Source organism: Maniola hyperantus, chromosome 19, assembly GCF_902806685.2.
Source record: "Maniola hyperantus chromosome 19, iAphHyp1.2, whole genome shotgun sequence".
In the NCBI taxonomy this organism is placed as follows: Eukaryota; Metazoa; Arthropoda; class Insecta; order Lepidoptera; family Nymphalidae; genus Maniola; species Maniola hyperantus.
The window spans coordinates 9,955,817-9,968,950 of NC_048554.1; the positions used below are offsets into that span (position 1 = coordinate 9,955,817).

The 13,134-nt window shown below is 38.0% G+C and overlaps 2 protein-coding genes across 2 annotated transcripts; one reads left to right on the plus strand and one right to left on the minus strand.

The window, feature by feature from the left end:
* The first annotated feature begins 1,881 nt into the window (after positions 1 to 1,881).
* On the plus strand, positions 1,882 to 8,278 carry SmydA-3 (SET and MYND domain containing, arthropod-specific, member 3). The gene is made up of 8 exons (XM_034978651.2): positions 1,882 to 2,142; positions 3,041 to 3,248; positions 3,515 to 3,713; positions 5,248 to 5,372; positions 6,011 to 6,237; positions 6,590 to 6,753; positions 7,101 to 7,293; positions 7,911 to 8,278. Exons 1-8 carry the CDS (start codon positions 2,013 to 2,015, stop codon positions 8,141 to 8,143), a joined length of 1,479 nt encoding a protein of 492 aa, XP_034834542.1. The 5' UTR covers positions 1,882 to 2,012; the 3' UTR covers positions 8,144 to 8,278.
* Positions 8,279 to 8,945: 667 nt separating this feature from the next.
* On the minus strand, positions 8,946 to 12,633 carry LOC117991098 (zinc finger CCHC domain-containing protein 9-like). The gene is made up of 4 exons (XM_034978654.2): positions 12,336 to 12,633; positions 10,319 to 11,398; positions 9,640 to 9,747; positions 8,946 to 9,114 (listed from the first exon to the last, which is right to left on the minus strand). The coding sequence occupies exons 1-4, from the start codon at positions 12,471 to 12,473 to the stop codon at positions 8,980 to 8,982; spliced, it is 1,461 nt and encodes a 486-aa protein (XP_034834545.1). The 5' UTR covers positions 12,474 to 12,633; the 3' UTR covers positions 8,946 to 8,979.
* Positions 12,634 to 13,134: the final 501 nt, after the last annotated feature.

A 13,134-nucleotide genomic window follows, 5' to 3' on the forward strand; every position in this document is an offset into this window, starting at 1 on the left:
AGAAAAGTGATCTTCTTTGAATTCATTGTCTTCGTCGTCATCTTCATAGGGACAATCAATTCTACGACCTGATTCGTCTTTACAGACTATCATCTCACCTAGAGACCCATCCTGACAAGAAAAAAGGAAAAGCAAGTGCCTTAATAAAAGTGGCAAAAAAGCCGAATATGACCTATGACAACAAAACGTGTTTTGGCATTGGGTGGTGTCGTGGTGTCTATGGAACGAAACGGGCACGCGCTTGCTGTATGTCGTTTCATAGAACGCCATACATTTTGTGTTCACAGAGGCCCATTCACGCGCCCGTGGCGCTTGCTATATCCCTTTGAGGCGCAGACAGCTCAATATATTGTTCTGTGACACAACATCTCAACATCATCATCATCAACCCATCACCGGCTCACTACTGAGCACGGCTCTCCTCTCAGACTACGCTGGCCAAGTGCGGATTGACAGACTTCACACACCTATGAGAACATGGAGAGCTTTTAGACATGCAGCTCCCTCATCATATTTTCCTTTACCATTAAAGCAAGAAAACGCACACAAATCCGAAAAGTTAGAGGTGCGTGCCCGGGATCGAACCCCGGAGTCGGAGGCGGATGTTCTGGCTATCACTTCTTTTTTACATCTCAATGTTATACAAGACTAGCTGATGCCTGCGACTTCATTCGCGTGGATTTAGCTTTTTAAAAATCCCGTGGGAACTTTGTGATTTTCCGGGATAAAAGTAGTCTATGTCACTCTCCGTCTTTACTATACCTATGCTCATGCGAAAAATCACGTCGATCTGTTGCTCCGTTGTGACGTTATTGAAGGAAAACCCAACAAACAAACACACTTTCGCAATTATATTATGGGTAGTGATTAATTTAATTGTCTGGATTGGTAGGTCTAGGTATACTTACGGAACGACGACATGGCACTGTCTCCTTGAAAACTGCAGCACCCACTGTGGGAGGTGTAAACCAATTCAAAAGATCGTCCAAATTATGCACACTACTCAACACATTCTTAAAAATTGACATAATTAAGTAAAAACATATAAGAAATAATTATTTAATAATACATCATTTAGATTCGATTCGAGTCTAGATTACTGAAAATTTTGAATGCTAAAATCTATATGGCTTCTACTTACCATATTATTGTCTTTTTGATGTGTTTCTTCATGCCTTGAAGCAAATGTAAACACGAATCTTGTAAAATCGAACAATCAAATTATAGCTTTGGCTGCACACGCTGCATGCTAATCTGCTGATAATAATATTTTGGTTGTTACACCTTATCGTAATACCTAAGTTGGCTCTTTTCAAAGACATTCATTGGTCAAACACTCATCAGATAATTTTATGACCTAGGTACCTATTGGTTGTACCTAATATGGCATCGTATTTTTATGAGCTATGACATATAATGAGCTCCTGATGGTAGGTGATCATGCTGTATTTAAGATGGATATTGGATACAGGTATTAGAACATCCGTTTCCTTCATGTCCGCTAGGCGATTACTCAATTTAGAAAAATAAATCTTTTTACCCAATCATGAATGAAACTTAGATTGGAATTTTTTACTCATTGCTGTTACCAGTAGGTAGACTTTAAAAGTTTCGCGGCTGTAAGCGAAGTATAATACACGTTACACGACAAGTCTAGATGGCAATCGGGGTGGGAACTAGGAACGCACCTTCTCGAATTGTTGCGTACTAAGTATACCTAATGTAAAATCAAAACAGTTCCAGTACGAAACAAAACTCTGTTTGTTTTTAATCAGAAATAGCAAACTATTTTAGGTACCTACATTTATGTACTATTTACCTAGGTTAGGTTTAGGTATAGGTAGCTTTCTCGAGTATTCGCCTGGCGATTCTCGAACGCTCGTCGGCTTATTTTAGGACGATCTAAGGTTAAAGACATTTCAGTCTTCAATCGTCCTCCGACATCCCACAACGATAGTGCAATACGATTTATTTCTATGTTAATCGTAAAACGAACAACTTGATTGACGAAAATGGCCGACGTGTGCAACTATGATGCATTAAAAAATGAAAAATACGGTCGTTATTTGGTCGCTAACAAAGATTTGGATTGTGGCGAATTAATTTTTACAGATACACCCGTCGCCGTAGGCCCAAAACCAGGCGAGTATATTAAGGAATGTGCGGATTCAATTTATTGTTATAATGAAAAGGAAAATGGAATTTCCTGATGCATGTTCTCAATAACTTATGTGTGAACTAGCTTATGCTCGCGACTTTGTGGACTATACAAATTTCAAACTTTTTGGATGAATTTTCAAAAATCCTTTCTTAGCGGATACCTACGTCACAATAGCTATCTGCATGCCATATTTCAGCCCGATCCGTCCAGTAGTTTGAGCTGTGCGTTGATAGATCAGTCAGTCAGTTAGACAGTCAGTCACCTTTTCCTTTTATATAAATGCATAATTTTATTATATCATAACGATTTGGAAATCGCGGAATTAGATTGGTGCACTTGCTTACCTACCTCAACAAGAAACTTATTAATTTTCCGAGTGATAGATAAATACGAGTAGATGCATACCTAACGTAGATTTCAACCTTTTTCAACAATGAAATGCCGGTAATCGACTCTACCGACTGTATATCAAGGAGTAGAGAAGAAACTTTTTTTTGCGCAAATAATCAACCTGACTTTTCGGAGTTATGTGCGTTTTAAGCGATTAAATATCACTTGCTTTAACGATGAAGGAAAACATTGTAAGAAAACATGTGCAGGAGAAGTCTTCATAAGTGAAGTCTGGTAATCCGCACTTGGCCAGCGTGGCGGACTATGGCACAAAGTTTAATGTAAATTTTCTCATTTTGAGAGGAGACCGTGCTCAGTAGCGGGCCGGCGATGGATTGTTCATGATGATGATGATGAACTTCGATCCAATCCGGTCTTAACTCTACAATCTGAAGCCGGTCTTTTAGTGTAGCATCCAATTTAGAGGGTGAACTGTTAAAAAAAATAAGACCTAGTCTGAACGTTTTATAATAAGAGATTTCTGACTAGATACTCCACCACTGTGTTTGTGCTGTTACTGTCCCGTGGAGAACACACTGTGCTCGCGATGCGGCTGGCCGATTTGCGGCAGCGAGTGTGAAAAGTCGCCGCAACACTTGCCTGAATGTGACGTGTTTTCGCAAGCTAAAGTGCGCTTTCAGCCAGTAGAAGATTGGACTACCAGTTCCCCTCAACTTGATTGTATCACTCCTTTGAGGTAACTTTAACACAATATTTTACTCGATTTACTTACTTAGTATTCGTGTTAGATCCTAACTATTTTCAAACTGGAAAACTTTCAAATTAGGCTCGTAGATTTCTTAAAACTCTAGGGGTCTTAAAGTGAATGAAATAGGAGCTGGGACCCACTACTTTAATCCATACATATTATAATGCAAGTTAACAAAAACCAAAAACATTTTCATATACCTAAGATTTATTTCTCTGTATGTACCTACCTATCTATCTATTTAATTCTAACAGATTGTTCCTAGCCAAAGAGAAGGACCCGGAAAGATGGCATCGAGATGTCGAAATAATGGAAACTCACACGGAGGAACGAAAGAAGCGACCTACTTGGGAGGCTGACCAGAACAACATCGTCAACTACCTGATAGACCGCTGCAAACTGGGAGATCGGTGCTCTACGGAATTGTTGACACAGATCTGTGGAATTTTAGAGGTAGGTAGGCACACTTAGCCAGCGTTGAGGACTGTATGACCTAAATCCTTCTCATTCTAAGAGGAGACTCACGATCGCACTAGTTGGCCGACGATGGATTGAGATGATAAGTATAAAGCAGGCCCCTGTAGAGTTGCGCTGCTGTCGCGTTGCTATAAGCGTTCAGTGACGTTCTGCTCGCGTCGTTACTAACCAACTACCTACTATAGTCTGCGACAGGTCGAGACTCGAGATGGCAATCGGGGTATGAGACGGGGGGACGCCCCGCAACCTCGCCATTTCGAGCTGTCGATTCCTACCTATTATAGGTATAGTCTATGTATATAAAAGGAAAAGCTGACTAACTGACTGATCTATCAACGCACAGCTCAAACTACTGGACGGAACGGGCTGAAATTTGGCATGCAGATAGCTATTATGAATTATGATGTAGACATCCGCTAATAAGGTTTTTTTTAAATTCAAACCCTAAGAGGGTAAAATATGGGGTTTGAAAGTTGTGTAGTCTACGCGGACGAAGTCGCGGGAATAAGCTAGTTACGTATAAATTGTGCATTTGACATTCTGAGGTGTTTACAGGTACCAGGTGCATCATTTTTAGGCTCTATTTTAAAAATAAAGCTTATTTCAAACTACGGGATATAAATTATACTAAGTAATTGTAAAGCTGTGATAGCCTAGTGGTTATTACGTCCGCCTTCTAATCGGAGGTCGGGGGTTCGATCCCGGGCACGCACCTCTAACTTTTCGGAATTATGTGCGTTTTAATTAATTACACATCACTTGCTTTAACGGTGAAGGAAAACATCGTGAGGAAACCTGCATGCCTGAGAGTTCTCCATAATGTTCTCAAAGGTGTGTGAAGTCTACCAATTCGCACATAGCCAGCATGGTAGACTATGGCCAAAACCCTTCTCACTCCGAGAGGAGACCCGTGCTCTGTACTGAGCCGGTGATGGGTTGATCATGATGATGATGATGATGATGATAATTAAAGTCTGGTCAATATTGTCGTTCTCAACATTCGTACCTAACAATTTTTATTCTAAAAATTGGTTGAGACGAATGTTGAGAACGCCAATATTGAAATAAGCTTTAGATAAATAAAATACATCACTCAAAATTATATAACGTGAAAGCAGTTAAAATTTTGGCAAAGTTTACGGTGATAGGTAAGAAAATTATTTGCTGATCATAGCCTTACTATATTACTTACATCGAAGCAAAGAGTATGTCAACACTACGTTCTACATCGATGCTGATACATGACTGCAATGCAAAAATGCTCGAAAAATGTTATTTGAATTTAGTTTACCAGTGATCAAATTGATTATTTATTGAACTGATGATTTCAAACAGAATAGCGAATCTAGATCATTCAGAGATACCATAAGAATGTTGAATTTTCGATTAGAAAAACTTGAGCAATTTTTAGACATTAAATTTTTCGCAAGGGACGGCGGCGTCCCCTGCAGCAATTTGTCACATTTGGTAATTTATATCTACCTATAAGGTTATTTCTTGTAACTTATAGGTGAATGCCGTAGAAATTCCTTCGCGAGGTGGTTTCAGTATACGCGCAGTCTATCCTCGCCTGGCCATCGCCGCCCACAGCTGTGTCCCTAACATCGTTCATAGCATCTTTGAGAGCGATTACCAGTAAGTTTAACAAACAGCCTGGCACCGCACCAGGCTGTTTGTGTTTGTTGTGCGTTGTGACTTGTGGCAGAATGAACTAGAGTGAAGGAACGGTCGGTTTGATCCTGAATCGACGATAATATGTCAAATATTAGGTTATCGTGTCGTGAAATCAAAGAAAAATAGGGCTACCTATACCTTAGGACTACCTGCGTCAAATGTACTAACAGTTGACGCCTGCCAGTGACGTCGAAGCTTCGAGATTTTGTTAGAAGTTCCCTAACAGTCGTGAACTGGATTTGTTTTCTATTGGGAGGTTCCATGTTCGATTCCCGGCAGGTAGCAATTTGGATATTTATAAATTGTCTCTGTTCTGGTCTAGACCGAGACGTCTAGGCGATTTAGCATTCCGGTACAATTTATACCACGTAAAAACTAATTTGGGGTATGGATTAATTAAACTGTCATACCCTTTCAAGTTAGCCCGCTTCTATCTTTAAGACTGCATTGTCACGAAAAATTTTAAACGATCCCTGTGCATTTAAAGAGACAAGAAGGTCGGGAAAACCGAAGCCTACCTACCTACTCATTTGACCATAACCACCTAAAATGCTTATCATATTTTTTTTTGTTTACTATTGATAGTAATTTTTTATCAGGGTGCAAATAAGAGCAGCAATCCCCATCAAGACCGGCGAACTTCTACACATGAGCTACACTCACGTGTTATCCCCTACCATCGTGCGTCGGGAACACCTCTTGGAATCAAAGTTCTTCAGTTGCGACTGTCGACGTTGCGCCGACCCCACTGAACTCGGCACACATTTGAGCACTCTCAAGTGTACCAAATGTGACAACGGGGTTATACTCTCTAGCAATCCTTTGGGTAAGTGCAGGATTGGTATAGAAAAAGATGTTTCACGGTTTATTTCTTTAATCAACACGAAAATCTATGGACGATTGTCCATTGGCATCGTACGAAAGCCGACATCATTGCACAAAAAAGACAGTGAGTCCAACGCAATTACAATCCAAGCCTGGCAGCCCAAGCCACTCGAATCAAGCCATCGCGACGCGCCGGTACCTTAAAGCGGTTCCCTATAAGATCGCAGATTATTATAAAATGATCAAATTCAGGTTTTAGACTAGGTATTTTTTTGCATCCCTTGAATCTTTCTGAACATTTTGAATCGCTCGCTAGATGAGGCTTCATGGTAAAAAGATATTCAAATAAATAGATAACGACGCATCCTGGAGCTGCACGGACAAGAAATGTGAGTTCAAGACATCCGGCGCCGCGATGCGCAAGATGTTGGGTGTGGTGCAGGCCGAGCTGGACCAGCTGGACGCGCTGGAGCCGGGCCCGCAGGCGATAGAGATGCGGGAGGCCACGCTCCACAAGGTACGAAGCTTATACTCTCATAGAGCGTACTTTGACTTCGCTTAGACTTAATACACTGTTAAATGAGACAGCATTATATCGTTAGCATAAATCCGTCTCGTTTTAATAGTAACTTAAGTCAAAGTATGGTCTGTAGATGTCAGTCTTAGAGTAATTTTTTTTGTACCCTTATGAATGGCGACCTCTTACTAGAAAGTGTAATAGACTTTTATTTCTGGTCGGTGGTAATAACAGAAGTAAACAACAGAAGATGCTAGATGAAGAACTGGCTATCCTAGCTAGATTTTTAGATCTATTTATCGAAATCAAATGATGCAGAAAAAGGTTAAGTAGTTTTTTAATTTCAGTACAAATCCGTGTTTCATCCAAGTCACGCCATACTGCTGTCGATAAAGCACGCATTGGCGCAACTGTACGGGCGCGTGGAGGAGTACAGCATTGACGAGTTGCCAGACCTCGTGCTGGAACGGAAAGCGGAGTTCTGCCGGTTGGTGCTGAAGACCCTCGACGTCATATCGCCGGGAGACAGCAGGATGCGAGGTAACGCCTTATTTTTTAGTGTCGTACCTCTGAAGTCTGGACGAATAACGGAACCTTTATAGGATCACTCGTGTATATGTCTGCCTGTCCGTCTGTCACAGCCAAATTGCTCCGAATCTATTTGGCACACATATAATGAACGTTTTTGGGGGGCAAATCAGACAATATAAATGAAATGTTTTGCAAACTGTACCATCATCATCATCATCATTCGTGCTTTCTTCAAAACTAAGTTTGGCGATTATCATCCGAAAAGCTTCTCTTTCTAAGACTGCCTATTTTAGCTTCGGATAGCTGAGCCTTGTCCACCCTCTTATATGACTACGTGGCATATCAAATGAAAAAGCTTGTCTCAAATATGTCATACATTTTAAAATAAATGAGTTTTAATTTAAAGTTATTTAAATAATAAGATAGATGAAAATTTACCATTTACCTGCCTCTGAAACCTCACCTCTGAAGTTACTTAGCTTAAACTTTTGAAAAATACAGAAAATAGTGCTTTACGTATAGATCACAGGAAAACCTATAAGAAGTCCATGGTCTTAAAATAACATGGTTTCGCTTGTCGGGTTCCCTACGATTTAAGATATCAACAGCTTAAGTATTTGTTCCAGGAATGATGCTATACGAACTCCACGCACCTCTAATGTACCTGGCAAGGAGCGAGTTTAGCGCCGGTCTGATCACTCAAGACAAGCTGAAGGATAGACTACAGGAGCCCATACAATGCTTGTCCGAAGCGGCTCGCATACTGCGCAGGGAGGACCCACAAAGCCCTGAGGGCATCACTGGCAACATTGCGTACCAGTCCATGGAACAATTGAAGACTAGTCTTGAATCTTTGTAGTCTTTAAGAGCCAAGGCTTCACGCACAACAGACGGAAACGTTTAAGTGCGGAAACCAACGCAGAGCGTAGAAGAAGAGCTAAGGCTTTTTTCATTTTATTTAGAACCTTTTTTGTTTACTGCGATTTGCGATTGTATTTAAAATAAGTATAGATAAACGTGTGTACAATTTCGTAGTTTGATTTTATTCCCTGAATTTGATATTTTTCTGCTTTAGACTGCAACTTGAGATGTACCTAGACCTACCCCAGATAGAAAAATTTCAGAGTTATGTGCGTTTTAAGCAATTATGTATTCCTTTCTTTAACGGTGATGAAAAACGTGAGGAAACGTGCATGCCTTCGAATTCTCCATAATATTTTTAAAGGTGTGTGAAGTTTGCCAATCTGTATCACTCAGCCAGCATAGTGGACCTGGACAAACCCTTTTCATTGTAATAACAATGAGTTTTTTTAACTAAATAATGTGACTAATTCTGTTGTATACGTCATAATAGCTGTTTACATGCCAAATTTCAGCCAGATCCTCCAGTAGTTTGAGTTGTGCTTTGATAGGTCAGTCAGCCAGTAAGTCAGTCAGTCAGCTTTTCCTTTTATATATCATATAGATTCCGGCTGTACTCACCTGGTTAGTTAACCTAAGCCCGACTAGTTCTGACGACTAGATATTGCTTACACTTTCGTAAAGCTTGGATTTACTGTTAGACCTCTTAATTTAGTCTAGAGATTGTGTGCAACAGAATTAGCCACATTGTATGCATTTCATTTTCAGTCAATAGCAAATAAATAAAATAAAAAATTACCTTTATAAATGTGTTTTATTTGTACATGAATTAAATTAGAATTTTATCTTTTTAGGTTTTTTAGACACTGGTTCTTCAGACACTTGCTTATTATTTTGTCCTATATCTTCAATATTGTCGTCGGTCAAAGTCTGCAGCTTGATAGAAGTGCTTTCCTTTTTCTCATTTACCTGTAAACCAAACAGTTTATGTCAATAAAGGATCACATCAATCATAATTAATTATATGGAGCAAAACAAACAATTTCTTTCTCACTCTATGATTAAGTAAATAAAATACAAGGGTCTATTTTAAGGTTAGAAATAATCAGTTACATTTTTGTTTAAAACAGGTTTACAATGTTTTTTTTTAATTTAAAATACTTGTGTTAATCATTTGTTGCCAACCCTGGTCTGTTTTTTTGCAGGCATAGTCATGCCAAAACAGTCTGGATAATGTGTTCACTGTTCCCATAGTTGCTTCATCAGTTGTCAAAAGTTGCAACATGTGGATACGTACAGCGTAATTTTTTAGAAATAGTTTTTCCTTTTGTACCCCCTCCCTGCTTGTGTCCCTATTAAATTTGTCTATGTATTTAATATTTATTGCTAATCTATGTACTGTACTGCAGTCCTCTGGAATCTAATCTAGAATATTCAATGCAGAATAAACACCTAATATTCATGCAGAAAAAAATTCTCAAATTAGGTACTTACTGTTGGACAATCTTTTCTCAAGTGTGTGACATCTCCGCAAAGTTTGCAGCCTCCGCCATTTGGATACAAGCCCTTAGGATTATCAGGACATTGCCTTGCTATGTGACCCTGTTGAATATAACAAAGATGAAAATCAAAAACAAATAATAATCCATACTTCCATACTAATATTATAAATGCGAAAGTGTGTCTGTCTGTCTGCCTGCTAGCTTTTCACGGCTCAATCGTTCAACCGATTTTGACGAAATTTGGTAGAGCTAGCTTGCATCTTGAGGAAGGACATAGGCTACTTTTTATCCCGGAAAAACAAAGAGTTCACATGGGATTTTTAAAAAAATCCACGGCGACAAAGTCGCGGGCATTCTCTAGTTTATAAATAATTTAAAGCAACAAAAAATTAAAGTAGTAAAGTTTATTCCACATACAAAGACCGGATCTGGACCAAGAAGTACAGGTCTGGACATGGTACATTTATGTTCAGCCCATACAACAAAATGTTGACTGAACAAATCAATGCGCTGCATAGAGGCCCCATCCCATCATAATTTATACCACCAAATAATTACGTCATAGAAATAAATATGGATAGTGCTACCAAATAGTTTGACAAATCACCAAATGCACAGGTACAAGGTCAGCAGTCATTTTATGTGAAACAATCTGTACAATTTAAACTTACAGCTTCTTTGCAAATGAAACAAGTAGCGAATCTAAACTCCTTATCCCTCTGCACTTTGCATTCAAACTGTCTATGTTCTGTGGAGCCACATTTAAAGCATACACCATCAGCACCTGCACCAGGAATATTAGCCTTTAAGTCTGGACAATCAGACAAATTGTGGCCACCTTTCCTACAATTATAACACACATCTCTTTTAAGTCTTGCCAAAGCTTTCTCAGCTCTTCTCCTCTCTAGTTTCATAGTCCTCTGGACTTCACTTTTCGGAATACCTTTTGTGATCATACTTTTTTTTAATTCCTCAAGTCTTTCTGCATCCCTTTTCATTATAGGGAATCCATCATATCTTACTAATTGTACTTCTTTTGAATTGATTATAAGCTGGAAGCTATTATCATTTACAGGTTTTCTACGAGCCTGCTTGTCCTTTCTTTTCTTTGATGGTGAAGGTTGATTTGGCACACTCACTTTTTGTTCTGTGTTATTGTCTGATTTATTACTTTTTTCATTAACATTACTTTCAGGAATCTTTCGTTTTTTATTTTTTTTATTTTTCTTTTTTCTACTGTCTGTCTGTTGACTATTATGATCTGCTTGATTTAATTCTTTCTCAGAGGTGTTTACTGATTCATCAGTCTGTGTATTAGCTTTTATTTCTGTGGACTGCTTTTCTTTCTTTTTTTTCTTTTTCTTTTGTGGAGTTTGTTGTATCTGATTAGTTGTAACCTGATTAATTTCTGTGGCCTCTTTTACATCTTGGTGAATATCATTTATTTTTATCGCTGAAGGCTCAATGCCTTGTTCAATATTATTTGATTTATTTTTCTTTTTAAGCGACTTATTTATTTTGTGATCATCACCACAATCTCCACCATTTTGCAAATTCTCTTCAGGGTTAGACACACTTTGACGATTTACTTTCTTCTTTTTGTTTTTTGCATTATTTTCACTTTCATTCGAAGTTGAATTTATTTTTTTGTTAGTTTGAGCTTCAGGGAAATCACACCATGTAGCTTTTCTCTTCTGAGTCTTTTGATCTTTGAGAAAGTTATTGTAGTTTTCTATTCTTTGTTTTTCTGCCTGGAATATTATATAAACAAAATAATAATAATAGGTAGACATTTCTTTTTAAATCACTAAACAAATTCATGATAGAGATATCAAACTATGTTTACGACTTTTATACTAAGTACATACTGAAATACTAAGTAGGTATTATGAGATGCAAATAGAATAGAAGAATAATTAATTGCATAAAAAACTTTTTTAACTAAACTTTGCATTAAAAAAAACATTTTTCCAATTTACAGAATAGTCCAAATTTTTCTTTAAGAGGCTAGTCAGAGAAAGGCTATTCAACAAGCTTCCTTAGTTCCCATGCTTGAGTACACGAATCTATTTTTTAAACTTATTACTTCATAATGTTTATTTACTTAAATATTAATTTTAATATTATTTATTTTTAGCATTATCTTGTAAAATATCTCTTTTCATTTTTATTTTATTTTATTGTTCACAAAATATTCAATAACATTAACAAATCACCATTCTCTGGAAACTGTAGAAGATTATGTGTGGATCAGGAGGTCATTACTTTTGAGCACATCCACTTACACGCCTCCCATACCTTCCTAAGGTTGACTGGTAGATTAGGTTCTCAGGCCTAAATCAGGTGGATTAGGTTTTCAGGTACAAAAGGCAAACAAACACTTTTGTATTTATTGCCTAGCTCATTGATTGTGAAATGGAGTTTTAAAAAGACAGTAAGTAATATAGGTTCATAAGATTTAAATGCAATTCTTATTTTGTTCTGTTTAACTTCTGCTTTTGTAGTATAGTGTACTTAAAGTAATAACGTGATATTGTAAAACGTTGCTGTTCCCCTAAAGAGCGACATTGTAGATGACATTTATAGATATGCACATAATATGGAAGCTGGAACTGCACTGTTTTAGTAAGGGCAGGTATGTGAGAGAAGTATCAAATCATAACCATGATTGGTAAAAAAACTGTTCACCTCTTCTCGATTCTTGCTTTCTTCGTTTTCTTTTTTGGATTTCAGCAATTGTTCTTTCATTACCTCCCACGGAGTACTATCTTCTGGAGATTTTAGGTTAGAAGCCTTAGAGCCTTGAGCCCTAGCAAATCTGGTCATATTGTATCAAGCTCTAGTATCTTCTCACGCGACGAATTATTATTATAGGATCTTGTAAAACGTAAGTCACATCATAGAATTTTACATAAAATTTCCACGTTTTCAAATGGTTCCAGTAATAATTTTCACCACAAACCACCGACCAGAAATAAAAGATAAAAGCCACAAACCAATAATATATGTCAAGTTGACATTAACATAGACGAGCAGGCACAGGTGATAAACACAGACCAATAACATACCTATATGATTTTTTTTTGTTTCAACTGGCTTTACAGCTCTGGATTGTAATAATTTTGAGTCTATTCATAATAATTGGTTCATAAGCTTATCATGAAACTAGTCGATCTGGGATAATAATAATTAGCCTATGTGTTAGTTCGGGGTATAATTAATTTCCATTCCTTTCCGCCAAATCCGTCTAGTAGTTTTTGCGTGAAAGGGTAACTAACACACACACACACACACACCTTTTGTATGTGTGTTTGTTACTCTTCAGCCTTTATAATACCCCTCAGAATAAAATATATTCTGATTAATGTGATAGCTATAGACATGCGCCACCAGTGGATGATCCCACCAAATCGGTTGCGCAATCAAGCGGACATAAGAGGTAGGTACCCTCCCTGTATACATTTTGTTGGTAGTCCACTGTGGTCGT

What these genes read in the sequence shown, in the direction of transcription:
- SmydA-3 (XM_034978651.2), top strand. Translation starts at nt 2,013, where the DNA reads ATGGCCGACGTGTGCAACTATGATGCATTAAAAAATGAAAAATACGGT. An exon ending in CGCCGTAGGCCCAAAACCAG is followed by an intron (nt 2,143 to 3,040) that starts GCGAGTATATTA and finishes ATTTCTGACTAG; the next exon opens with ATACTCCACCACTGTGTTTG. An exon ending in GATTGTATCACTCCTTTGAG is followed by an intron (nt 3,249 to 3,514) that starts GTAACTTTAACA and finishes TAATTCTAACAG; the next exon opens with ATTGTTCCTAGCCAAAGAGA.
- LOC117991098 (XM_034978654.2), bottom strand. Translation starts at nt 12,473, where the DNA reads ATGACCAGATTTGCTAGGGCTCAAGGCTCTAAGGCTTCTAACCTAAAA. An exon ending in AAAGCAAGAATCGAGAAGAG is followed by an intron (nt 11,399 to 12,335) that starts GTGAACAGTTTT and finishes ATAATATTCCAG; the next exon opens with GCAGAAAAACAAAGAATAGA. An exon ending in TGAGAAAAGATTGTCCAACA is followed by an intron (nt 9,115 to 9,639) that starts GTAAGTACCTAA and finishes TTTGGTTTACAG; the next exon opens with GTAAATGAGAAAAAGGAAAG.